This window comes from Odocoileus virginianus, chromosome 12 (genome assembly GCF_023699985.2).
Source record: "Odocoileus virginianus isolate 20LAN1187 ecotype Illinois chromosome 12, Ovbor_1.2, whole genome shotgun sequence".
NCBI lineage: Eukaryota > Metazoa > Chordata > Mammalia > Artiodactyla > Cervidae > Odocoileus > Odocoileus virginianus.
The window spans coordinates 59,894,918-59,921,916 of NC_069685.1; the positions used below are offsets into that span (position 1 = coordinate 59,894,918).

General features: G+C 47.2%; 2 protein-coding genes across 6 annotated transcripts in view; one reads left to right on the forward strand and one right to left on the reverse strand.

Annotated features, from left to right (window-relative positions):
• On the forward strand, positions 1-6,486 carry ALKBH2 (alkB homolog 2, alpha-ketoglutarate dependent dioxygenase). Of its 3 annotated transcripts, none has more exons than XM_020876029.2 (5): positions 1-108; positions 598-1,030; positions 2,641-2,839; positions 4,677-4,998; positions 6,262-6,486. In XM_020876029.2, the coding sequence occupies exons 2-4, from the start codon at positions 754-756 to the stop codon at positions 4,981-4,983; spliced, it is 783 nt and encodes a 260-aa protein (XP_020731688.2). In that variant the 5' UTR covers positions 1-108; positions 598-753; the 3' UTR covers positions 4,984-4,998; positions 6,262-6,486. The 3 variants fall into 3 exon arrangements, with proteins under 3 accessions (XP_020731688.2, XP_020731690.2, XP_020731689.2); XM_020876031.2 differs by having other exon boundaries at positions 6-112; XM_020876030.2 differs by having other exon boundaries at positions 11-359.
• Positions 5,179-26,999, reverse strand: part of USP30 (ubiquitin specific peptidase 30) — a 23,071-nt gene continuing 1,250 nt past the window's right edge. The window contains exons 2-14 of one of the 3 annotated variants that reach the window (XM_070475446.1): positions 26,019-26,128; positions 25,091-25,192; positions 24,539-24,721; positions 18,683-18,786; positions 16,741-16,839; positions 16,080-16,122; positions 14,791-14,885; positions 12,620-12,679; positions 12,049-12,135; positions 10,882-10,962; positions 10,518-10,737; positions 8,093-8,213; positions 5,179-7,651 (exon numbers count right to left, since the gene is read on the reverse strand). In XM_070475446.1, the coding sequence (XP_070331547.1) occupies positions 7,387-7,651; positions 8,093-8,213; positions 10,518-10,737; positions 10,882-10,962; positions 12,049-12,135; positions 12,620-12,679; positions 14,791-14,885; positions 16,080-16,122; positions 16,741-16,839; positions 18,683-18,786; positions 24,539-24,721; positions 25,091-25,192; positions 26,019-26,128 (1,570 nt within the window). In that variant the 3' untranslated portion in view covers positions 5,179-7,386. The remainder of the gene's footprint in view (positions 7,652-8,092; positions 8,214-10,517; positions 10,738-10,881; positions 10,963-12,048; positions 12,136-12,619; positions 12,680-14,790; positions 14,886-16,079; positions 16,123-16,740; positions 16,840-18,682; positions 18,787-24,538; positions 24,722-25,090; positions 25,193-26,018; positions 26,129-26,999) is intronic. The other 2 variants (XM_070475448.1, XM_070475447.1) reach the window with 2 other exon arrangements.

Genomic DNA, 26,999 nt, shown 5'->3' on the forward strand with positions numbered 1-26,999 from the left:
GGTAAATGTTTTCTCTTCCCCGCGCCAGCCCTTTGTGGCGTGTCTACAGGAATTGGAGTTTAGCGGGTGCTGAGATTTTAAAGAGAACCCTCGGCACCACCACTCCACGCACGTATTACAGTTCTTATTTTCTATCAGAATTCGGCGTGCTTGCTTATGACCACGTTTAACCGTTGTTAAACATTTAGATTCTGAATCATGTCCATTTAAAGATCGCAATACTTAATCTGTTAATACTTGTGTGGGAGGGCCCGTCAGTTATCCACCCCGTCCTTTGCAGGGTGGCAGGGGGAGACAGACATACTCTTATGGGTGAATTTGGGCAAACCCCTCCTCCTCTCACCGTGTCACTTTCCCAGGTATAAAGTGAGGGTTTGGATAGTAGTTTCCAAGTTTGCCAGTGGCATTCGAATTCCCCGGGGGCGGGGAGGGGGGAGTTGTTTCTTAAAAGTTCCTATGTTGGGGGGCTGGGTGGCAGGCAGGTGGGTTTTGCAAGCTAGGCAGCTGATTGTGATACCAACCCGGGTGTGGGAGATCCTGACCAGATCACCTCTGAGGGATCCTTCCAGCCTTAACCTCCTCTTACTTCCTTTATAGGACTTGGTGTTGAACTTTTAAAATGGAACCTTAAAAACAGGAGGAATGCCCTTGTGGAACCACTTTGCAGAGTAGATTTTGGCGTTTGGGACAGACCCTGGGTAATCTCTCTTGGCCTGGCCACCAGCCCCCAGGTCTTCGTGTTGTGGAGACAAGATGGACAGATTCCTGGTGAAGGGGGCTGTCGGGGGCCTTAAGAGAAGGATGGAACAAGAGCAGATTGGAGGAGGTCCAGCAGGGTTGGCAGAAGAGGAAGGAAACAGCAAGAAAAAGCCCAGGAGAGCAGCCCCGGGGAATGGAGTTGACTTGGCAGGCCTCAACTGGCGGCACATTCGAGCCGAGGGCCTGGACTGCGATTACATAGTCCTGTTTGGCAAAGCTGAAGCAGACGAGATTTTCCAGGAGTTGGAGAAAGAAGTGGAATATTTTACAGGTAAGCAGGGGATGGGGGGTTGTGTGTGGAAGGCTGGTTTGAACACACTACTGGTCTGTGTTTAGAGGAATCTGAACTTAAGAGCCATTAATAACAGATTCCAGCACAAGCTGGAATCAAGATTGCTGGGAGAAATATCAATAACCTCAGATACGCAGATGACACCAGCCTTATGGCAGAAAGCAAAGAACTAAAGAGCCTCCTGATGAAAGTTAAAGAGGAGAATGAAAAAGTTGACTTAAAACTCAGCATTCAGAAAACTAAGATCATAGCATCCGGTCCCATCACTTCATAGCAAATAGATGGGGAAACAATAGAAACAGTGAGAAACTTTAATTTTGGGGGCTCCAAAATCACTGCAGATGGTGACGGCAGCCATGAAATAAAAGACGCTTGCTCCTTGGAAAAAAGTTATGACCAACCTAGACAGCATGTTAAAAAGCACAGACATTACTTTGCCAACAAAGATCTGTCTAGTCAAAGCTATGGTTCTTCCAGTAGTCATGTATGGATGTGAGAGTTGAACTATAAAGAAAGCTGAGCACCGAAGAATTGGTGCTTTTGAACTGTGGTGTTGGAGAAGACTCTTGAGAGTCCCTTGGACTGCAGGGAGATTCAACCAATCCATCCTCAAGGAAATCAGTTCTGAATATTCATAGGAATGACTGATGCTGAAGGTGATACTCCAGTACTTTGGCCTCTGATGCAAAGAACTGACTCATTTGAAAAGACCCTGATGCTGTAAAAGATTGAAGGCAGGAGGAGAAGGTGATGACAGAGGATGAGATGGTTGAATGGCATCACCGACGCGATGGACATGAGTTTGAGTAAATTCCAGTAGTTGGTGATAGACAGGGAAGCCTGGCATGCTGCAGTCCATGGGGTCACAAAGAGTTGGACACAACTGAGCGATTGAACTGAACTGAATAATGGGTGAGTTTGTTAATTAATACATACTCCTGGCACCTCTGGGCCAAGCACCTTACTGGGCTCTTGAGATACCAACTTAATAACAGGAATCGCTTGTCTGCTGAGAGCTAGGAAATTACCAGGTAGTTCCTGTCCACCAGTTCTCAGCGTCACCTGGAGGACTCTGTTGCTTGTGAGCACTCCATTGCTGGCCCTGCCCCCTGCAGTCTCCTGTCCAGAGTTTCCAGTGCTGCTGATGCCAGAACCCACAGTGAGAACCACTGCAGGGCGGAAGAGCACGGGGCAGTGTAGAAACGCCCGTGGGAGACCCAGCCTCCTTCGAGAGCTGCGTTACTGCCATCTTCCCTGGATGCACACACCCTTTCATCCCCACAGTTGGTAACATCACTGTGCTAGCATGTAAACAAACTTCATATTGCTCCAATTGCAGTCTCGTTTTTCTGGTTCTGCTGAGCAATGAAGTTCCAGTGTTTTGTTTTTGTTTTTAAATTGGACTAGGGCTGTCTCTCTGTGTTGGACAAGAATCACTGCCCTCATGGGAAGGCTTTGGGTGAGCCACAGTCATTTTTGAGGAGGTCCTCGGCCAGAGTGGTAGATGTTATTCCTGTTGTACTTTCGTTCCTGAATGCTCGGGGAGCCAGTGTAGACTTCTCAGGCCCTGCCCTGTTCCCCCTGCACAGGTGCGCTGGCCAGGGTCCAGGTGTTTGGGAAGTGGCACAGTGTCCCAAGGAAGCAGGCAACGTACGGCGACACCGGGCTGACCTACACCTTTTCAGGCCTCACTCTGTCTCCGAAGCCCTGGATCCCCGTTCTGGAGCGTGTCCGGGATCGCGTTTCTCTGGTGACTGGACAGACCTTCAACTTTGTGCTCATCAACAGGTGACACTCTGTCTTTACCTACCCACCCCCTCCCCCCAGGAGCATGGACTGGATTTTATAAATTTTCTGTCTCTTCCAAAAGGAAGAATTTAGGATTCCACTGTATTTTACTCATTTATACTAGGTGGGGGACCTAGTAGTGAACAGCACAAGCATTTCATCTTCATGGTGCGCTCAACCTCAGGGGCGGGGGGAGCTTCCGGGTGGCTCGGTGGTAAAGAAGCCACCTGCCAATGCAGGAGATGTGGGTTCGATCCCTGGGCTGGGACGATCCCCTGCAGGAGAGCATAGCAACCCACTCCAGTATTCTTACCTGGAGAATCCCGTGGACTGAGGAGGTCATGGGGTCCATGACATCATGGACTGTGGGATTACAGAGTCAGATGTGACTGAGCACACATGCGTGCACCTTGCGGGGGAGGGAGAGGCTGAGAACTGATGAACAGGTGAACAGGATACCTTCAGTCGTTGATAAATGTCTTGTAGAAAATTAAACAGGCTGATCTAAGAACATCTGGGAGGAAGGAGTCTGGGTTTCTCAACAGCACTCGATGCTTTGAGTCAGATAATCCTCTTCCTGGGGCTGACCTCTGCGGTGTTAGATGTTGGGCAGCATCCCTGACCTCCACCAACCGGATGCCGGGAGCTCCCTGTGGATGAGAAATGGTTGCCGGCCGTATCAGCACACAGAGGATGCAGGGCCGCTGCAGCCGCCCCCAGCAGTGAGCCCTGAGGGAACATGGGATGGAGACACACCTGTTGGCAGGCCCGCGGCCACTGCAGCTGCCTCCGACGGTGCACCATTCGGGCTGGGAAAGAACAGGATACTGGCCCCAGATTGCTGAGGTGCATGTCAAAGGGATGATTTCAATGAGCCCAGATTCTTGCATCTTCCCATACATAGAAAATACTGAACTGGTTTTCTTTAATTAACAATAATTTTTTGATGTTCCGACTACCCGGTTTTTGTTGCAAAACCCCTCTGTATCCTGGCTCCTGCCTTATCTCTTTGGGGCAGTCCCTCAGAGCTGAGAGACCGCCTCCAGGACTTAAGTCTTCAGTTCTGTCTGCAGAATGAAACACAGTTTTCAACTTTTAGGTTGTACATTTTTTTCAAGGGTCCCTTTGGAGCAAAGGAATGTCTCCAGACATCACTTGAGTGCCCCTGGGGTGGGCAGAATTGCCCTGGTTGAGAACTTGGGGTTTAGGGGAAGATGGTTAGAGGAGGGGTCATGGAGGGGTGACCTTTGAGCTGATAACTGAATCAAGGGAACATGAGCCCCACAGGCCTCTGCAGGGAGAGCAGAGGGAGTTTGGAGTGTCTGTGGAGTGGAAATCCCACTGGTGGTGCCCGAAAACAGTGTATGAGGGAAAGAGGGGTGTGGGGTGAGCTCAACTCAGAGGTGGGCAGGGGCCAGGCGAGGAATGCAGATTTTATTCTAAGTTATAGAGAGAAGGCATCTTACATGATGAAGATTTACAAATATGAATCAGGGGGACTGTAAGACGCGTGTTTGGCCTCTATCCATGTGTGTGTGGTTTTTGTTTGTTTTTGGCCATGTGACTTATGGGATCTTAGTTCCCCAACCAGGGACCAAACCTGGGCCGTGCAGTGCAAGTGTGGAATCCTAACCACTGGACCACCAGGGAATGCCCTATCGGTGGGCTGTTCAAAGAGGGCTGAGAACAAGGTGAAAGGCTTGCTTCAGCCCTTCAGCCCCTGTAAGAGCCTGGGTCTGCGGCACCATTTCCTGGCTGGCGCACGGGGACTCTGGGTGTGGGTGGCGTGTTTCCAGAGAGGACTGTTCCATGAACTCTGCTCGTTTTCTCACTGCAGGTACAAAGACGGCCAGGACCACATTGGTGAGCACAGGGATGACGAGAGAGAACTGGCTCCCGGGAGCCCCATCGCCTCTGTCTCCTTTGGGGCCTGCAGAGATTTCTTCTTCCGGCATAAGGATTCCCGGGGGAAGCACCCGTCCCGGAGGCTGGCAGTGGTCAGGCTCCAGCTGGCCCACGGCAGCCTACTCATGATGAACCACCCAACCAACACTCACTGGTACCACAGTCTCCCAGTCCGAAAGAAGGTTCTGGCTCCCCGGGTCAATCTGACATTTCGGAAAATCCTGCCTACTACAAAGTGAAGAACATTGTTAATGGTGAGTGCTTCTGTCGGCTCCTTCGCTCTCCACCCCTAGAGGGAGCTTTTTCTTTTACCGACAGGGAACAGAGAACAGGTTTCACCCAAGCGCAGAGCTTCTTACGGGTACAACGCAGAACTCAAGAGAAAGAGGACATTTGTATCAGACTGGTGAATTGTGAAAGAATACCAGCTGATGTTTTTTTCCTAACAAAATGATTCCTTTATTGCTATAATACAGCAGATACAAAAGGTACCTTTAGCAAGTACATAAATCAGCAGTTTTTATGGCATAAACTATGAGTTTGACTCGGGTCTCTGCAAAAAAAGAAGTGACTGTAAATAACTGAATGCTAGAAATAAGATTATTTGGCCACTAACTAATGCCTAATAATTTACAATGTGAGGAAGCTGCCCTTAAGTCAGGGATAGAGAATGTGCCTGGAGATCATTCACATTTATAGCCGTAGCCATGGCTCAGTCCCTGGCCTCTGACCAAAGGTCTACTTACAACCAAACGTTTAAGGAGGCACTGTTCACACCTGGCACCTCTCTTTGATGGCAGATTTCAGAGTATGCGGCGGCAGAAGGGCAGGTGCACAAAGCTACAGCTTGGGCAGGCAGGTGAAGGCCACGCGACCTGGGCACATGTTGCCCCAGACTCGGGTACCATGGGGATACCCCTTTCACCATCAGAGCCAGGTCTGCGACGAAGTTGGGAAGGGACATCTGCCAAGAGCAGAGCAGAAGCTTCACGCTGTTCCTTTCTTCCTGATGCTCACGGTCTGGAGAAACTTCACAGTCTGTTTCTGTCCATAGCAAGACTTCCCAGTCCTCAGGACGCACACACACCTGGCCTGGGGACCGCCCGGGCCTCCGATAGGTTCACTTGACACCAAGGTCTTGTCTGGGGGTGTCGCCAGCCCGCCCACCTGGGGAAACACGGTCCTCAGCCTAACCTCAGGTGACCTGGATGCACCTGATTCCAAATCTTACCTCTGAGGAGTCAGTCTGGATTTGGTATCCTTTCTTTTTTAAATAAAAAAATCTAGCGAAAACATAGATACCTCTGTGTCCTCGAAATTCCTTTGGCCCTGGGCTGCCTTCATGAGACTTACCTGAGGATGGGGGAGGATGATCAGATGGGGCCTTCTGTATGAAGTACTGGAAACCAACACGTGTAGAATATGGATCTAAGACAGGATAATGGGACCAGGTGTCAGCTGCCGTTGTATGTTTCAAAAGTTTTCTTAAACTTCTTTCTTCCTTTTCTGTGGGACAGGCTGGACTTTGAATGCCGTGGAATCAAACTCTGCACTTTACAGATGAGGAAACCGAGGCGTGGAGAGGTGGCGGCCCTGAGTGAGGTCCATGCCCTTCCTTCTGAATCCAGCTCTCGCGCAGAGGCTGGGATTGTCTGTCTGTCTGTCTGTCATGGCCCCCAGCTCCACCTGTAAACCTCAGGAGCTCCACGTGGGCAATAAATAAATAGGTGCGAGCAGTGGTCCACGGTGGGTCCTGGCATGAGAAAGGGCTTTCTACGGAGCAGGGTGGTCGTGGGTGCAGCGCAGAGGCTGCCAGGTCCTGGCTGTCCGGCGGTTACATGACAAGCGGTGGCCACGCCCCTCAGAGTCCAGGGCGCGCAGGACGACAGCAGTGAGGAAGCTGGTCACTTGTCACTGATGAAGTAGAGGAAGAATGCCCCTGAGAGGCAGGTTTGGCAGGTGAGCTTCCACTACATACAAAGACTCTGAGAGGTCAGAAAAGACATACAAAAGGGGAAGGCGGGTGTGCGCCACGTGTCTTCTGAATTGTCCCTTTGCTCTCCATTCGGTCACTCTGGAAGGATCAGAGCTTTGCAAAAATTGTTCATGTGACTCCCAGATGAGGTCTGTTTTCTAGAAGGGATGTGCTACAAAAGCAGTTGAGAGTGAAAGGCACTTTTTTTTTCTTTGAAATTGTTGCCTTTAATGATTTCACTAATTCATCCATTTTCGTGGGCCTTACTTGCTTATTAAAAATAAAAGATCTATGCTGAAGCCCTGGAGGGTCAGACAGAGTTAACTCCCCTTTGAGAACACCTGAAGCATCAGAATATATTTTAAAAAGGTGGCTTCTGGAGTCTGGTTTCCTTTAATTACCTGTATCGGGTGAGTGACAAGACATGGTCTAGACACACACGGCGCCCAGTGCTGCCACCCTGGTGCCCACGGGCGAGCTGTGCGGGGAGGGAGTGGGGGCCTCCTCTGGTGTGAGCCGGGGCCGCCAGCTCCTCTGTGGAGCCTGTTCTCTCGCCACAGCAGGAGGCCGCAGGACTAGCGGGGCTGCCGGCGCGCACACGCCACGCACAGGGACAGACACGCGGGGCTGGGGCAGTGCTGGGTCTGCAGCCCTGGCGCGGGGCGGGTCACTCCTCAGACTTGTACTCCCGACCCTGCGGCTGCATCTTGGAGAGGACGCGCTCGTAGAACAGGAGGTAGGCGCTGGAGGACAGCACCTCCTGCAGGCTGGCCTTGCGGACGGTGTCGTCGGAGACCCACAGCCACTGGCTGCTGGCGGAGACGGGGTTCTTGGCCGAGGGCGGGGAGCGCCGGTAGGTCACGAAGTGTCCAGAGTGCATGTCCCCGTGGTGGACGACCACGGCCATCAGCTGGAAGAGGTATGTGGAGGAGCTGAACGGTAGGAACAAACGCCAGTGGTTTACAAATACAACAAGGAAGGTTTAGAGGCAAAAGCAAAGAGTAGGAGGACCCTAGCTGGGTTCAATGACGGGACTGATAATGGCACAGCCATACAGCTGGACGCTATACAATCATTAAAATGCAGACCTCTATTGACTGGCCTGGTAAGCGGTCCAGTTCGGTCAGTGTACCTACATTGTGTGGTATATGCACACAAACACACACCTCTACAGAGAGGAAAACGAAGATTTAACTGGTGATCTCTGGGTGGTGTCCCAGAGATAGAATTTCTTTCTTTATACTCTGTACATACTTTCTTACATATGTATATGTATACACACATACCCATGATATTTACGATTTATGGACTTCATAATTATTATTTTTAAAGCGATCAGTGAATGAGGCTTGGGAGTCTACGGAGCGGCTCACCTGTAGTCAGGAACAGCCGGGAGGGGGAAAGGCATGGGGGTGGGCAGGGCAGGCAACAAGGACGGGGAGCAGGCGCCATTCACGAAAATCTGTGTTTTAGGGCCCCCCGGGTGATTGCGAACTGTAAGAGAAAAAGGTCAGAGGCGATTAAGATGAGTAGCAGCTCTGGGTAAACAAAACGTGGTGTTCGCTTAGCTTGAGATTTAACTCCCTGATAAGGTTACAAAGGAAAAACAGATAATTTAACTTTGTACTATGTTGATTGATAAAAGTTCCTACTTTTTTGTCTCCGCCTGCTTTATTCCCAAATAGAAAAACTGTATCCTCCTCCCAGCCTCCTGCTCCCTGTGACAGCTTTGTGGATCTTTGAGATTTCCAGGCCTGGCTGCTGAAGACATGTGTCAGAGCCAAGCAGTGGCCTGCTTACTGGCCTTCTGACCGAAACCTGATTGAGGGCAGGAGAAGGGGACAACAGGATGAGATAGTTGGATGGCATCACCAACTCAATGGACATGGGTTTGGGTGAACTCAGAGCTGGTGATGGATAGGGAGGCCTGGCGTGCTGCGGTTCATGGGGTCGCAAAGAGTCAGACACGACTGAGCGACTGAACTGAACTGATCTAAACCGAGTCTTCTCCTTGAAGCTCTGGTCGCCCTTTGTGGGGGACTGTCCCGGGCACTTGCAGGATGCTGAGCAGCATGTCTGGCCTCCACTCACAACAGCCCCTCCTCTCCCGGCCGTGACAACCAAACACGCCACCAGCCTCAGCCCAGTGTCCCCTGGGGGCCAGACTCCCTGCTGAAAAGCACTGATCCAAACATTCTCTTTTCTCCACCGTCAGCTTCTGAGGAGCGGCAGTCGGAGACTGCAGGGATGTGTTCACGGGTGCAGATGAGATAATTAAGGAGATGTTTACATCTCTTCTCCTTTCAAGTGTCATATCTGGGGGCCTTTAATACCTACTAGCTCACTGTTGGCTTCTTTAACCACCATGCTCTGAACATTGGCAGACCTGTGCCCCTGCCTGGGAGAGGAGAAAGTGAGGCCAAGAAGCCCTTGATTTAAAACTGGGCCCTCTTCCCACCCTTGCTGCTCTACTCTATATTAATCTACGGATCTGCTGAGAAAGAACAAATCTCCATCTCCCTGTGAATGATGTCCTGCCAGGCCATGCAGCTGGATGTAAAAAGGAATAACAGTAGTGAGGGTGCAGAGACTTCCCTGGTGGTCCAGTGGCTGAGACTATGCTCCCAGTGCAGGGGGCTCAGGTTCGATCCCTGGTCAGGGAACTAGATCCCACATGCCACAACTAAGACCTGGTGGGCCAAATAAATAAATAAATATAAATATTAAGAAAGACTAAAAGTGAGGGGTGCTAGGTGGGGAAAGGCCAGGGTGCAGGGAAGACAGTCCTGGCTTGACTAGGAGCAGCAAACTGGGCAGGGGGGAAGGTGGAATGGGACGGGATGTTCAGGCTTTGAGCCATTAAAATCACTGGGTTTTCCCTCACTAATAAAGAACTAAACACATTATATACAAGACCTTTACAGAACTGCCCCATGCTCTATTCCAGTGCCAGATGTCCCATCTAGACCCATCACTCAGCCTCTGGGAGCCTTGGCTCTCTCTTCAGCAAGACTGAAGGTGATAACAGCTACCTGGCTTCACTGGTTCCTGAGTCAAGGATTAACCTCAAGGGAGGATTGTAATGGGATCAGATAAATCAGCAATTTAGTAAAGCAGCAGCAACCCAAGTAAGATGTTTAGGGATCTTCAGCCAGGACACTGCCTCCCCACATTCCCTGTCTAAAGGAGGTGGTGGGAGGGCGGCTCAAGAGGGAGGAGGTATATGTATACCTACACTGCAGCTGATCCCCCGGTGGCTCAGATGGTAAAGAATCCACCTGCAATGTGAGCGACCTGGGTTCGATCCCTGGGTTGGGATGATCCCCTGGAAAAGGAAATGGCAACCCACTCCAGTATTGCCTGGAGAAGCGCATGAACAGAGGCGCCTGGCGGGCTGCAGTCCATGGGTCACAAAGAGTCAGACACGACTGAGTGACTTGGACACAGAGCTGACTCACACTGCTGGACAGCAGAGACCAACATACTGTAAAGCGATCACCCTCCATTAAAAGCTGAATATATACATATATAAACTAGGTGACTGTACAGTGGCAGAAAAGAGAAGAAACTCAGTGGAATGAAGTGAGTCAATTATTTAGTCAGATCAGAAAGCAACCTTCCACTCTCCTGCCTGTTATGTTTCCATCCATCATAGAGCTTTTAAAAACTAGACATCACTGTGTCATTGTAACCTCCTTTATGAAGCCCTCCTCCTCTCACCCCCGATCCTGCTCTTCTCAAGAATTTAAGTGTCGCCAGGGCCCAGAGGGTCCGTCCCTCTGCCCCTGGGACACCCACCTGACTTGGGGGCTGCCGGCCCGTCCTGCAGCTCCGGCGCGGGCCCTGCCTTCTCACACCGCTCAGGGCTGTGGTGGCTGGGCTTGTGCCCCAGGAGGTGGTACTTGTAGATGTCCATCATCAGGAACTCGCCGAACTGCACGTGCTCATGCCGCTTCAGGGGCGTGCCGTGGCTGGACCAGCTCAGCCGCTGGAGGTGGATGCACAGGCACTGCGGTAGCTGCGGCAGGAGAGATGGAAAGAGCAGAGGGTCGGAGCGGGACCCAGGGGGCCCCCAGAGCAGAGCTGGACCCGGGGGTCCTGGGAGCAGAGGATCTGGGGTGCTCCGGAGGTAGAGCTGGCCAGGTGTGCAGTGTAGGCTCACCTTCCCCAGTTTTAATTGTTTGACAAATGTGGTCCTCTGGTGTTCCACCTTCTCCCCATTCAGCGTCCCTTTTGCCTCAATCTGAAATAAAGGAAACATCTCTCTGAAGAAATTCCTGAAACAGGACCCTCAGGAAGAGCAGAGGGGCAGGCTGGAGTTATCCCAGCATTCACTGGGCACTTGGCATCCACCTGCTGAAGAAACTCAGCTGCCCAGACATTTGCAAGTTGGTTTCACTGTTTTAAGTGGACTTCCCTGGTAGCTCAGCTGGTAAAGAATCCACCTGCAATGCAGGTGATCCCAGTTGGATTCCAAGGTCGGGAAGATCCCCTGGAGAAGGGATGGGCTCCCCACTCCAGTATTCTTGGGCTTCCCTGGTGGCTCAGCTGGTAGAGAATCCACCTGCGATGCGGGAGACCTGGGTTTGATCCCTGGGTTGGGAAGATCCCCTGGAAAAGGGAACGGCTACCCACTCCAGTATTCTGGCCTGGAGAATTCCATGGACTGTACAGTCCGTAGGGTTGCAAAGAGTAGGACACGACTGAGCGACTTTTGCTTTCATTGTTTTAAAGAGGATGACATGGTTGGATGGCATCACCAACTCAATGGACGTGAGTTTGAGCAAACTCCGGGAGATAGTGAAGGACAGGGAAGCTTGGCATACTGTAGTCCAAGGGGTCGCCCAGAGTCGGACATAACTTAGCGACTGAACAAATACAACAGTCATTAAATAACTGTGACCGTGGCAGCAAGAGAAACAAAGAGGCTGCAGTGAAACTCTGGCACTGGCTGCCTGTCATCTGTATGGGAAAAAATTCTTTCCCATACACTTCCTCTTAATTCAGAGGATGAGATTCCTGGGGCAGGTGGGCAGGAGTGAGACAGGTGGTCATGGAGGGGACTGGAGCAAATTGGAGCGGGCATGTCTCACCTCAAAGCATATGATTCAATTTTTTTCCTTTAAGCATTCTGTGAATGAAACAACTCATCTGGGGAAAAGATATAGTTTCATGGGCTGCCAATTTTCTAAGCTAGTGAGGTGGAGGTGGCTGTGCCTGCAGGGAGCCTCTGGGCCAGTCAACAGGGCTCAGGGCTGAGGGTATGCGAGGCCCTGTATCTGGACACGGGGGCCAGCTCGGGAGATGGTGGCCGGAGCTAAAGGCATACCTTCGTACAGTTGTCACAGACGACATCCCGCACAGATTCCGACGAGATGAAGTGGTGAAGGCAGTGGTCCAGGGTCAGTGGATGACCCTATGGCACAAGAATCACATTCATGATTACAATTCAAGGAGAGCTGGGCTGACACTCTTAGCAGGGCGAAGCCCAGAGCTTTATTCTACTTAGGTAGGCAGCAAGGCTTCATAGACACAACTGGGTGTTTCCCGAACAAAATGGGGAGCTCAGAGCATCCTAGATTTGTTATTCTGGACGGATTCAAGGGTATGAGGACCCAAAACTGCATAAAAGTATGTGCTTCCATGCTGTTTTATGCATCTTTGAACTTGAGAGGTATGCGTATATGTATTCAAAAAAGCCAAAAGTTCTGCACAAAAGAGAAAACACCTTCTTCTTCCCCAGACAGGTCATGGTAACCACAGATTAAAACTAACACAGGTTCAACCAATTATGTGTCTGAGTCATGTGTAGTACCTGAGTTACACAAGATGCCTCAAAGCCCTTTCAGATTCAGATGTCTCTGAAACAGACTCGAAATAAACCAGAGATCGGTACATACCCAAGTGGCGGCTGGAATACTGAGTGAAAGACTGTCGAAGGTATCAAATCGAACGGGACTCTGAAACATAAATTTCAGGAAATACAGAAAGGACTTAGATTCAAATCAAAGTTTTGTAAGTGGGAAGATATATGCCTATAAAACAGTTTCATATTTACAAGCCCAACAGTAACATAGTCAAACATAATGTACTTACCAAGGAGCAAAGTCTATTAAGAACAACTTTGTAAACATAAGAACTACAATAATACTAAAGGACAGCTTGTAAAACTGTACAATAACATACCTAACTCAGCAAAATGGGGATATTATCCTAAGGAAATAACCATGGACAACGTAACTACAAGGATGTAGTTATCACAGCACCACTTAAAACAGCAAAACGTGAATGGGTGAAACTTCTAGGGAATAATAAAGTAAATTATATCAGGTCCACATAGAATGGAATACTATATTTAAAATACTGCAGTAGAAGTATACATGACTACACAGAAAGATGTGCATGTTTTATGATTAATTGGCAGCCCCCCCCCCCCCAGAAAAAAACAGATGACAAAATACATTGAATAAGAGATCCTGCTTTTGGGACTTCCCTGGCAGCCCGGTGGTTAAGAATTCGCCTGCCAATGCAGGACACAGGAGTTCAATCCGTGGTCCAGGAAGAACCCATATGCCATAGAGCAACTAATCCCGAGCACCGCAACCACACAGTCAATGCTCCAGAGCCCATGCTCTGCACCAAGAAAGGCCACCGCAATGAGAAGCCTGCATACGCAACAAAGAACAGTCCTTGCTGGCTGAAGACCCAGCACAGCCAAAAGAAACCTAATTTTATTTATTTATAAATAAAATAATAAATAATAAAATCAATAGAGAACTTATTAAAAAAAAGATTCAACATCATTAGTCACTCAGTCATGTCCAACTCTTTGTGACCCCATGGACTGGAGCCTGCCAGGCTCCTCTATCCATGGGATTCTCTAGGCAAGAACACTGGAGTGGGTTGCCATGCCTTCCTCCAGGGGATCTTCTTGACCCAGGGATCAAACCAGTGTCTCTTACGTCTCCCACACTGGCAGGAGACATGGGAAGCCCCAGTTCTCATGGTAAGGCCAATTAAAACCACAATGAGAGAGAAAAAAAAAAGAGACACCATGTTGCACACTAGAGAATAGCTATAAATAAAAACTTAGATAATAAGTGTTGGTGAGGAAGTAGAAAAATTTGAAACTTCATTCACTGCTGGTGGAAGTGGAAAAATAGTCTGGCAGTCTCTCAAGAGGTTAAACTTAGAGTTACCATATGAGCGAGCAACTCTACTCCTAGGGAAATACTAAACAAGAGATAAAAACATGTTCCCACAAAAATGTGCACATAACTATTCACAGCAGCATTATACATAAGAGCTGAAAAGCAGAAACGACTCAAATGTCCAACAACTGATGGCTGGATAAACAAAATGTGGTCCAGTCATACAGTAGAATATTACTTGGTAATAAACAGGAATAAAGCACTGGTATAGGCTACAACATAGAAGAACCCTGAAAACATTATGCTGAGTAAAAGAAGCGAGTCTCAGGGCACCATACATTGTATGATTCCATTTGTATGAAATGTCCCAAACAGACAAATCTATAAAGACAGAAAGTAGATTAGTGGTTTCCTAGGACTGACAGTGTGAGGAGAAATAAGAAAGGAAGCTAATGGATACAGGGTTGGTTTCTTCGTGTGTGTGGTGGGGGAGATGATAAAAATATTCTAAAATTGACTGAGGTGACAGCTGTACAATTCTGTTTTTGCATCATGTTCAAAATTTTGCACAATAACATTTTTAAATCTCAGAAACAAAACACACACACATACACACACCAAAACTAAACGAAAAAAACCAGCCCAAGAACCTGTTGTGTTCACCACGAGTATAGATCCAACCTTAGGACTCAAAACCCTGCCAGTCCACAATGGGTCTGCTGCTCTTGGTACAGAAGATGCCATCTGAGAGTCAACTGGCATGTCGGCACTCACCAAATGTGGGCAGTCAGTTGACTAAGCACAGAGACCCCAGAAAATCACAAAAGCCAAACACCAGTGTCAGTCCGCACACTCTGGTTCCTTCATGAATCTTAAATAAAACCTTGCCAGAAAATATCAGGCACTGGTAGTGTATTTACCTGATGCTCACAGTGTTTGCAGACCATGTTACTCGTGAGTCTTCCGTGAAAAGGATGCTGAGACTTCCAGTGGTTGGATGTGGGATGCGGTGACCCTGAAACACAGAACACCTTTGGATAGGCCACCTCTAGCCCTTCGGCACCAACCTCAAAATTCACTCTCCTTCTTAGTACGTGGTACAAACACCCTCTTTAGAAAAAAAAGTTTCTGGACTTCCCAGGCAGTCTATTGGTTAAGACTCCAAGCTTTCACTGCATGGAGATTGGACTTGATCCCTGGTCAGGGAACTAAGATCCTGCATGCCATGAGGAAAGGCCAAAAGAAAACAAAGGCAGAAAAAAAAAAAAAAAGACTTCTGAAAACATCAGAATAAGCAGATTCTAAAGACCTGGGGTTTAGGGGGATAGGATGGGGGTTAGTGGAATAAACATAGCGGTATGGTGTGCCAGTTAGGACCATGGGCTGGAAGACAGGCCAGCCTGGGCTGGGTCCTGGCTTTGCTTCTTTAGTCATGGGGCTCAGAGCCAGACTTCATGTTTATCAGCCTCAGTTTTCTGGAAATGGGGATGATTATGATACTACTATGCCCCACACCTGGGGCTTCCCTGACGGCTCAGCCGGTAAAGGATCCGTCTGCAACACAGGAGGCATGGGTTCAATCCCTGGATTGGCAAGATTTCCGGGAGAAGGAATTGGCAACCACTCCAGGAGTCTTGCCTGAAAAATCCCGTGGATGGAGCAACCTTGTGACTGAGCAACTAGGCGCATGCCCCACACCACCACCTTCCCAGAGCCGCTGGCAGGCTTGTGTGAGGTATTATGGTGCCTGACACACAGCAGGGACCCAAGAGATAACTGTTCTCATTGCTACCAGTGTGCAAAGGAACTGATGTGTCCTTTTCTTAAGAAAACAATGATTTCCTTCTAGGGAGGCCTGCGAGCATTTGCAGGAACAGCTGGCCACAATGGAAACGCTGAGGACATGGCATCTTCAGCTTATTAAGTTACAGGGCCAATTCAAGAGGGTAGAGAGAGACCATCATTTGAGGTAGAAACAGGTCCATTAAGCAGAAACTGAGCAGAACTCAGCTGTGATGGAACACTAGAGATGCTCACTGGGGGGACAGTTTAGAGCAGTTTCCGAAACACAAGTTCCTCTCAAATGCGCACACTCCAAGTTGGGATGGATGTCACCAGAAAAAAACATTTTTAGCAAACATAAAGCAAATTACTGCCCTATCGAAAAGGCACACATCTCACACATTACAGTTCAAGGGAAAACAACTACCTCTGGTGCGGCAGGTGATCTGTCTGGGAGTTACTTCTGTCTGCTGCAGGGGAAGAAAGAGAAAGAGGCTGAGAACCCTACTGCTCTCCTTCTGGCCACCCACCCTCAATCCCCTCTTAAATCTCTCGTTTCTGTGCTGAGTGCCCTGTTCAAAAATCAACTTCAAACTAAGCTTCCTAAAAGCAGCCTTAACTATGCTCTCTGACTGATTTCTGTACCTATTCCTTCACCAAATGCAATTGAACACCTTTTCTGTCTGGAATATCTGCACCCCACTTCTTTGACTAGTTAACTTTTATCAACTCCCTCACATTTACAATGTGCCAGGGAAATGAGATTCATTGAGCATTCTTGTGGCTCCTTGCTCTCCTGTATTAAATGGTGGGGTGAGGGGTGGGAGGGTGGAATACACTCTATCCTCTCAAGGCCAATGCAAATCGCAGCAAAGGATTGCTTTCAAGAACCTCAACATTGCTAACCACAGTCACTGACTGCCAACTGTGACACTTCAGACCCTCCCCCGGCCTCACTCCCACTACTGGCTTTTGATCCAATCTTACTTTTGAGTTTAAAGTTGTAAGAAAATCACGCTTGTGTCCCCTGCACCTGTTCGATGTGCACAGACCACATCGGGTGTACTAAGAGCGTTTTAACGGTTTACCTCCAGGGAATGCACATCAAACAGATGTGTGACCCGGGGCTGGCGGTCCCGCTCATCCTCCAGTGACGAGGTGATCACGTGGAATAACTCGTGGGCGTCCTGTCAAGAGGGCAGAGCGTTCTTCAGAACGGCTGGAGAGGCCGGGCCATGTCAGAACCACCTGCTGTGGGCACTGCCAGGCAGACCCTCTATGGCTAAGCTGGGTGGAGTTTGCTTTCCAGCTTCTCAAGGCCCAGTGCGTTCAACGGAAACAGTTATTAAAGTGGCTGGCTGACCTGATCACCAACAGTGAAGGTATGGACCAGGTCCCATGCCAGATGCTCTGATGTGCTCAGAGAGGAAGGGAACCACAGACAGGTGCACCTTCTCTCCCCACGCACACCACAGTGCCACGCGGCTAAGCGTCAGACCCTGGAAACACTCCCCAGGAGCAACTGGGACCCAAGTGGGTCCATGACAGAAGAGTAGGGAATGTGGACAAAGAATGTCACCTGTCACATCAGTAAACAAAGGACGGTGTGGCCACCAAACCACCAGCCCTGCAGTCACCCCCAACTGTGCACCCTGAGGGGATTCAGGATGGAGAAAAGCAGGATATGGGCCTGAGATAGCTAAGGTGAGTATCGAAGGAATGACTTCAATGAGCCCAGACGTGTACACCTTCCCTTCTGCAGAACAGTGCTTAATTCATTAACTTGGGAAGTTCGGCTTTTCTTTCATTAACAGCACTCTTTTGATGTTCTGACTACCGGGATTTTTTGCAAACACTTGATATATCCCGGCTCCTCCCTTACCTCTTCGTAGAAGCCCCCAGAGCTATCTGAGAGGCTGTCTCCCTGCTGAAGTCCTGCCTTCAGTACGCCAGTCAAATAAAACCTGATTCTTGGCTTTAAGGTTGTACACTTTTTTCTTTTCAGCCGACAGCTATCTGATGTCCTGAAGGACTAAACCCCAGTCGCTCTCAGTTTAGAGAAATGTGAATTGTAACTAAATAATTCCAGTTACCAGAGCAGGATTACAAAAGTAGTTTCTAAATGGAAAAATATTTCAACAAGTAATGGATTAGTCAAGAAGCATCATGAGAAAATAGAGATACTCTCAACATCATGTTTAAAAAGTAACACACACATGGCTTCCGAGTAAAGCAGAAACGGAGACCATCTTGAAAGAAAAGGGGAGTGAGAAAGCCTTCCCACCTCACTTTTCTGAGTTCTTAAATGCCTCTCACTTCAGCCCCACAGTTTGGGGAGCCCAAAGGCTCTGGTCCAGGGGATGGACCGTGGAGGCGGAAGCGGCCAACACAAAGCTGGCCGGGGCCAGCCTGGAATGTTAGCAGACAGGAGGAGGTACTGCCGGAAGAGCACACACACGGAGGCGAAACCTTTGGTGCCTAGAACTTCACTCTCTCGGCCCCAGCACTGTCCTCTGGGGAAGGGGAGGAGGGTGGCCAGCACCAACGAGGACAGTGAGGCTACAGTCTGGAAGGCCTGGCTGGAGGAAGGCCCTGGGGCTGCATATGACAGCCAGCCTCTGAAGAAAGACCTGCTTTTTTTAAAAAAAAGAAGGTATACTCTAAAGAAGAGCCACATCTGAACCTCTGAGCCTCTAAGGTAGAGCCACTCACCTTTCTCTGAAGGCCTCACGTGTCCCCGTCAGCCACTGAAGTGTAAACTCATTTGAGAACTAAAAAGATTTCCCCTCCCTGGCAACAGTGAACCTGTCCTGTGAACCTTCCCTGTCCCCAATCACAACCTGCTCTCAGGACACTCAGGCTGTCTGAAACGTCACGGGAACGTCCACGCAGGCCTGGCAACTAACTGCGAGGTCAACGCTGGCATTTACTCCTCCTGCTGCAGTGGAAGCTCCTGTTTCTGGGGCTCAGGCCCCAGCTCATGAATGGGAAGGAGTCTCCAAGGAAACCTGTTTTGAATGTCGTGTTCACCTGCTCTTCAAATGAAGAGATCTGCCATCGGTACATTCTTAAGACGTCCAACAAGCAGCTTGCATCTAAGACCTCTTCGTCAGTGACTTCTTGGCAGGATAAAGCTGGAATCAAAAAAGGCAACACTGTTATTAAGTGAACCAACACAACTAACCAAGAAAACCTGTGCAGAAAGATGTGTCAAAGCTAATTAAAAATGGAAGGACTAGAAAATTCACCCTGGAATTATATCTCTTTTGTTACTCTTCCTTGTAGCCTTACCCAGTGCTTAGGATGCTGGTAGACACCTGGAGTTTGCTGAATGAATGAAATTTTCATGTGGCCGCAGCATTTAGTAATCGACTTTCAGATCTTTGAATTACTATCATCAACAGAAACTTACTGTTACAAGATTCATGTTGAATAAAATGATTTTAACTCTCACCTCAGAGGGACTTAAAGATCCCTTAAACATCCATCTGGTCCAGCCCTACACTTTCTGCCTAACCCCTTCTCTACAGGACTCTCTACCAGGACCATCAAGGCCTTGTCTGCATGAGTTTCTGACTATTGCTACAAAGCATCAAGCACTGTGAGGCAGCCTGAAAGAGTCCTCTGAATGGTTTACTTTTCTTTTTTCTTTTTGTTGTTGTTGTTTTTGGTCATGCCACATGGCTTTTGGGGTCTTAGCTCCTAGACTAGATATTGAACCCGGCCTTCAGCAGGGAACGCACCGAGGCCTAACCCCTGGACAACCAGGGAATTCAATCTGAGTAGAATCAAGCCTAACAGATACACATAAAAGTCTGATGAGTTTATGAATTTATATTGCAATTAAATCTGCATCAGGGGTTGGCAAACTTTTTCTGTAAAAGGTCAGCTAGTAAACACTTTAGGCTGTGCAGGTCTCCGTAGCAACTACTCAACTCTGCCAGCATAAAGCAAAAAGCAGTCACAGGTGATAGATAGAGAGTATGTAATATTATACAGATATGTAGTAATATACATATGATGTGTAACAGTATATATTACATAGATACATACACAATATTATATCAATAACATGTAAATAAATGGACATGGCTGTATTTCAGTAAAATTTTATTCACAAAAACAGGTGGTACAGAAATTTGGCCCTGTGGCCAAAGTTTATCAATTCCTGATCCTGACCACCCTCTTCCCTGAGCATATTATTAAGGACCAATATATCACACTGAATCAGCACGGCCATGAGATAAAGGAGATAAAAATATAGGAGGAGACTGCCTCTCAGTGCAGTTTCTGGGAGTTTCGTGACTCTCCAGATAAATTAAGCTAGTGTTTCTTCTCTGTGATTTGCAGTCAGCGAGCTGGCGAGATGGCTCTGACCCGGGAAGCCCTGATCACTGCCACCCCCACCTCTGTCGAATCACGGTTGGTGCCTTGGGTGGTGACCTGAGGAGAAGCAGCAGCCCTGGCAGCTGGTAGCCAGTTACTGGTGCAATAAACCCTGGGGTCAGACCTTTTCCCTCCAGAAGGGTACCAGTCCAAAGAGGTATTATTCCTTCCTTCTCCCTCCTATAGCCCTAGGCAGCCCTCTGTTAGCTTTTTCCCTCCCAAAGAACATTTGAATGTCCCCTTTAGCCCAATTTTGCCTACAACACTGTGGGGCAGTGTGGCAAGGTCTACTCATTTTCCTATCTTACAACCCAGCAACCTGACTTTCTCAGGATCTACCCACGGAAACATGTGACTGTGTGCTTGATGGCCATGTACAAGGAGGTTCACTACAGCCAGTTTATCCAGACAAGGCACCGGAAGTTAATAGCTAAGTAGAGGGGGGACATGGTGCAGCTGGAAAGGTGCATGACGTTTTGCAAACCACACATGTGATAAGGGATTAAGACTCAAAACATATTAAAAAAAAACTCCTAAAATCAACAACAAAAACACAGAAAACTGATTTCAAAAATGGATGAAAGATTAGAACGGACATTTAAATATATATATATAATTCATTAAACACATGAGAAGATGCTCAACGTGACTTATGATTAGGGAAATGCAAATCAAGGCCACAATGAGACATCACTTTCACACCTATGGAGGTGGCTGTTATCAGAAAGACAGACAATAACAAGTGCTGGTGAGGATGTTGAGAACCGGAACATCTGTGCAAAGGGAAGGTAAAAGACTATAGCTGCCGTGGAAAGCGGTGTGGTGACTCCTCAAAGTATTAAACAGAATTCCCATCTGATCCAGTGAGTCCACGTCTGGGTACATAACCCCCCAAAATCAAAAGCAGGGGCTTGAACAGATAAATAAGTCCACCAATGTCCACAGCAGCATTGTTCACAATGGCCAGAAGGTGGGAACAACCTGAACACCCACTGACCCATGAGCGGGTGAACAAACTGTGGTGAATATACAATGCACACACACCGGAAAGCCATTCACAGTCAGCCTGCAGGAATGACAGACACACACTTCAGTGTGGATAAACCTCACGGACACGATGCTAAGTGAAATAAACCGGATACAAAACGACAGATATATTGTGTGATTCCACTTAAATAAAGTACACAGTCAAACTCACAGAGACAGAAAGTAGAATAGCGGTTACCAGGGCCTGGGGGTAGTAGAAAACAGGGAGTTAACTGTTTAATGGATACAGAGTTTCGACATGGAAGACGAAAATGTTCTAGAGATGAACAGTGGTCATGGTTGCCCATACTTACAGAACTGTTTACTTGAAAATGCTTAACATGGTAAATTTTAAGTTATGAATATTTTACCACAATTTTTTAAATGGGCAAAAGATATGAGCTAGTAGTTCACAGAAGACAAAATATATGAGACCAGTAAATTCAGGAAAAGAAAAAAAACAGTGAATGAGGGAGAAGTATGTGTATGAAACGGCTGTTTCTCTAATACACATCAGGTTATCTGGTCACGAAAAAAACAAAGAACATCATATATCATTTCTGTGGGTAGGTAGAAATGCAGTTAAATGCACAGACATGGTCTGGAAGGTTACACTTATCTTTTGCTTTCGGAAAGGAAGGAGGGGAGCAGGGTTGGGATAGTCGTAAAGAGAATTTCAGGCCTCTCTGTAATGCTTTAACTTCTCACAAGGAGAATCTATTCAGGTATTACTTACAGAATTAAAAATTATTTCTAAAAACCAGAATAAAAGATAATGAGAGGCAGAAGCAGAGAAGGGAGTATATGGCGGGAAGACACCACCTAACCCGACAACACCTACCCTGCGTCATGACACTCGTGTAGACATGTCAGCTTTTCACACAGTCTTTAGGATGGTTCTTTTTTTTTTTAAAACAGGTCAGTAAAAGAAAAGAGTTTCAAGTTGCCTCTTATGTAGAAGAGCAGAACTTGCTTTTCATAAAGGTTTCTGGTCAAGGTGAGATCATACCTCAGGTTAAGCAATATTCAGCTAAGTGTTTTCAAAATCCAATTTTTTTTTTCTGACTATGGAAATAATACACAATCATTATTGAAAGTTTTAGTAGGTTTTTTCCATCTTTTTAAATTGTCACCTGTACCACACCAAAATATCCATGGTTAACGTTTTGGCCTTTGTCTGTCCACCCTTAATCTGAGGTCATTTTCACTTTTCTGAAATCAAATTATACCATATTTTGTATCCTGCTCTTTTAAACTTAATAGGATAGCCGATGCCTCCTCCCAAATTAAACTTCAGAAAGATGATTCTTAACGGCTGTGTAACATTCCATTGCTGGCCTAATCACCCTACTGCTGGATAACCACATTCTTCCCTTGCTCCCCCCCCCAACCCCCATTACAACAAGGTGTTGAAGTCTTTGCTCATACAGATGGCTATCCATACCCACTGGTTCCATATCCTCAGATTTCATCAACCAAAGATTGAAAATACTCAGGGAAAAAAATTCCAGAGTCCCCAAAAGCAAAACTTGAATCTTCCAGGCACTGGCAACTATTTATATCATATCAGGTATTATATGTAATGTAGAGATGACTGAAAGTTGATGGAAGGATGTGCACAGGTTACACACAAATACTATGACATTTCATATAAGAGGCTTGAGCATCTGCAGATTTTGGTGTCTGCCTGTAGGGGTGTACAGATGCTACAGGAGGAAAAACCAGTTCTACAGTGAAAAAAAAAAGTGGTTAAAAGTAAAATGAGAGGAAGCAACTTAGATGTCCATCGAGAGATGAATGGATAAAGAAGTTGTGATACATATATACAATGGAATATTACTGAGCCATAAGAAGGAACGGAACTGAGTCACTTGTAGTGAGGTGGATGAACCTAGAGCCTTGGTCATACAGAGTGAAGAAAGAGAAAAACAAATACTGTATATTAACATGTATCTATTATAATGGGTATCTCCCCTGGTAGCTCAGAGGTTAAAGCATTTGCCTGCAATGTGAGAGACCTGGGTTTGATCCCTGGGTCAGGAAGATCTCCTGGAGAAGCAAATGGCAACCCACTCCAGTGTTCTTGCCTGGAGAATCCCATGGACGAAGGAGCCTGGTGGGCTACAGTCCACGGGGTCACAAAGAGTCAGACACGACTGAGCGACTTCACTATTCACTATTATAGAATCTAGAAAAATGGTACTGATGCACCTACCTGCAGGGCAGGAAGAGAGACACAGTTGTTGAGAATGGACCAGTGGACTAGTGGTCTGTGATGACCCAGGAGGGTGGAATGGAGAGTGGGGGGTGGGAAGGAGGCTCCAGAGCGAGCAGACATCTGTGTGCCTGAGGCTGATTCGTGCTGTTGTACAGCAGAAACGAGTACAACGTTGTAAAGCAGTTATATCCAATGTTTTTTTAAATGAAGTTAGATTGGTGGCCTCTTTAAACCTTTACCAAGCCCACGTACACCACGGCTTTCCAACCTCAGGGCTAGTACTGGGCCATTCCCAAGCGTGCCTGCCCTGGGAACAAACTCCACCCCCAGCTAGTGTAGATCACAGCCCACTGAATGACTAGGTCAAATGGTCCTGGGTGTTGCAAGCCGCCACCACGTGGTTCCAAGCCGCCTTCCCCCAAGGCTGTCTCGAGTGACACCACCAGCACGTACGAACGTGTCGCCCAGGGGCAGCTCAGGACTGCAGATTTGCTTTTCCATCTTTGCTAACAGGCCAAAAAGTGGTACTTCACTATTATGCTATTAATATCTCTTTGATGGTGGACACAGTGAATGTTTCAGTATTTTGCTTGTTTTGTTTGTTGGATACATCCTATGTGTTAGTTGCTGAGTCATGTCCGACTCTTTTGGGACCCCAAGGACTGGACTGTAGCCCACCAGGCTTCTCTCTGTAGCATTCTCCAGGCAAGAATACTGGAGTGGATTGCCATGCCCTCCTCCAGGGGATCTTTCCGACCCAGGGATCAAACCCAGATCTCCTGCACTGCAGGCAGATTCTCTGTGGTCTGAGCCACAAGGAAAGTCCAGATATATCCTGTCTCTACTTAAACACAATTTGTGTTAGTGCTTTTGTGAATTACCTCATTTCCTTGGATAAGATACTTTTTTTTTTTAACTTTGATGTTTTTGAAACCAGAGTACTCCTTACAATCTAAATGCTTAAATGGCAGTGGGTTTTTTCCCCTCCTTAAACAGCTGTTACTAAACTGACAATTTTTAAAATAAATGATTACATTTTTGATTAAAAAAAAAACAACAACACAGCCTGAGTGTATCTATTGGGCCCTTACTGCTTTTTTCGTAAGAATCTATGTGATTTTTTTTTTTCTACAGGAAGGCTATTAACCCTTTGCCTGCCCTCTGGGCTGCTGCTTTGAAAATACACACAATCAAAAAAAAAAAAGAAAGAAAGAAAGAAAATACACACAATCCCCTTTCCATTACCAATTCAGTACCTTTCAGGAGGTGCAACAGCGTCAAAGATAAGTACTGGTGTTGGGGGGGCTCCTTGTGACCCCCGGTGTACTGGGTGGTGAACTCTTCCAGCCACTTGATGAAGGTGGGGCAGGCAGACAGGCCCTGCAGCAGGGAGTTCATGAAGCAGGTGTTCCCCAAGTTGACAAGGCCAGGCACAAGCCCTAAGTGAGGGGGGAGAAGAGAACAGCACCTCACACTAGACTGGCTCTTTGTTCCTCTCCCATCTGGGCCCCAGGGCTCCTGCACCGTGGCCTTGGGCTGGAAACCCCAGTTTCAGAAAGCCCTCATCCACAGACACCAGGGGGCCGAGCGTTTCGTCCCAGCTGAGGCCTGGCCCTAATAATGCTCCTTCAGGAGATCATAGGCTGTAGAAGGGCAGGTCCTGGCCACGTGGGACTCGTGAAACTCACCAGAGCACCAGAGTGTCTGGCACAGCCTGGCTTACATTAAATGTACAGAAACACTTAGTAACCTCTCTCTCTTTCTCTCCCTCACTCTCTCTCCTTTGTTAAGAAAGCAATGTTTCTCACAACAGAAGACAACAATCGTTTTGTTCTTGCTCCCCCAGGACAATGATTTTGTTCTTATAATCAGTGGGAAAGACACTGCTCCTGCCATTCTGATCCGTCTTTCTGCAAAGAGATTAACAAGATCTGACATACTTCCCTATTCTGCTGAAACTGAAAACAACAAAAACAAAATTTTTATTATGAAAGTTCTCAAACATCCACAAAAGAAGAGTAGATACCTAACAAACCCCAATAACAACCATCCCCAGATTGAACAATGATCCAGGACGGGGTGGGAGGGGGAAGGGAGGTTCAAGAGGGAGGGGACATGTGTATACCGACGGCTGCTTTATGTTGATGTCAGAAATCAACATAACATCGTAAAGCAATTATCCTCCGATTAAAAAAAATAAATTTTTAAAAAATGACCAACATTTTGTTACATCTGTCCCTTTTATGTATTTATTTTGGCTGAATTTTAATCAATATAAGTAGTGCAACATTGACAAAAGGGGGCTTTCTTAAAAATAAGAAAATAGATTTTTTTGTTAATGAAGAAATGAGTTTGAAACATTTACTAGTGACTATTTACTAGTGACTAGCAGCCATTCAGTGAAAGCACAAAGGCATTACACAATTAGGCAGCTGTACAGCTGAAAAACACAATGGCCATAATAATGAGGACACTTAGACAATTAAGCCACTTGAAATTTCTCATTACGAAGCATGTCTCAAACTCATACCCTTCGTGGGGGTGAAATAGAAATCTTTTTACTAGAGGATATAAAATAATGAGTCACTAAAATTAACTTCTGCTTAAAAGCAAATACTGTTGACAAAATTGAAGACACAAGAGAACCATACATGTCCTCCCCCTTTGGTAATGTTTTTGAACAATTAAAGGTTTGGGTCGAGTCTACAGGCCATGATGCAAAGGCTTCATTCTTACCTTTTCTACGCTTCTTTCTTTCTGTAATGGGACCCCAAATAACATAGATTCCTGCTGCAAGAGCAGCAGCAATTCCACCTATAACACCCCAGTTCTTCATGACTTTATATCTAAAAAAGAAAATAAGTTGACTGTCTTTCCTCATAACAAATACAATACGTGCATATATAGGAACAGGTACACAGATATAACATTTCATCAAAATAACCCACTGGCCTGCCAAATACCTAGCTTTCAAATTAAAGTAATATACAGTACAGGATATGTCTTGAAAATCTGCACACACAGATATTAGGATTTAAAACCTAAGTCAGGGTACTAGCTCCCCAAGCCCCAGCTCACTCGAGAGGAGGGTCCAGGGCTTTCCTCTTGCTCTGTCTCTCATTCTACCGCCATACTGGCCACCACCCCAGCCAAAGCCATGCTCCTACCCCAGGGCCTCTGCAAGGCTGCCCTCTCTGCCTGGGATGCTCTTCCCCCAGGTCCCACTGCTTGGCTCATTCCCTCTCCTCCTTCCTTTTTAAAAAAATTTTTTTATTTTTTTGCCTTGCCATGTGGCATGGGGGCTCTTAGTTCCACAAGCAGGGATTGAACCTGTGCCCCCTGCAGCGGAAGCGCAGTCTTAACCACCAGGCAGCCAGGAACGTCTCTCCCTCTCACATCTAACAAACTGTTAGAACCTGCTCTCGTGACATTTTACCCAGTTCTACTTTTTCTTTTCACCACAGCGCTCTCCACCTTCTAACATAACATTCACGGATTCACCACGTTTATTTTCAGTCTCCCTCAATTAAAATGCAAAGTCCCCATGGACAGGGATCTTTGTTTCACACATTAGCATATTCCAAGTGCTTCCAAGTGTTTAGATCACACAGTAGGTTCTTGATAGTATTTATTGAATGATTGGAGAAATACAGAAATGGATTTATCTTTTAGGTTATTAAGTGGGGGGAGATCTTTATACAACAGTATAAAGATAGA

Bases quoted from the DNA above. Each gene is read 5' to 3' on its own strand.
- ALKBH2 (XM_020876029.2), top strand. From the start codon at position 754: ATGGACAGATTCCTGGTGAAGGGGGCTGTCGGGGGCCTTAAGAGAAGG. The intron at 1,031-2,640 runs GTAAGCAGGGGA...CCCCCTGCACAG, and splicing joins AGAAGTGGAATATTTTACAG to GTGCGCTGGCCAGGGTCCAG. The intron at 2,840-4,676 runs GTGACACTCTGT...TTCTCACTGCAG, and splicing joins AACTTTGTGCTCATCAACAG to GTACAAAGACGGCCAGGACC.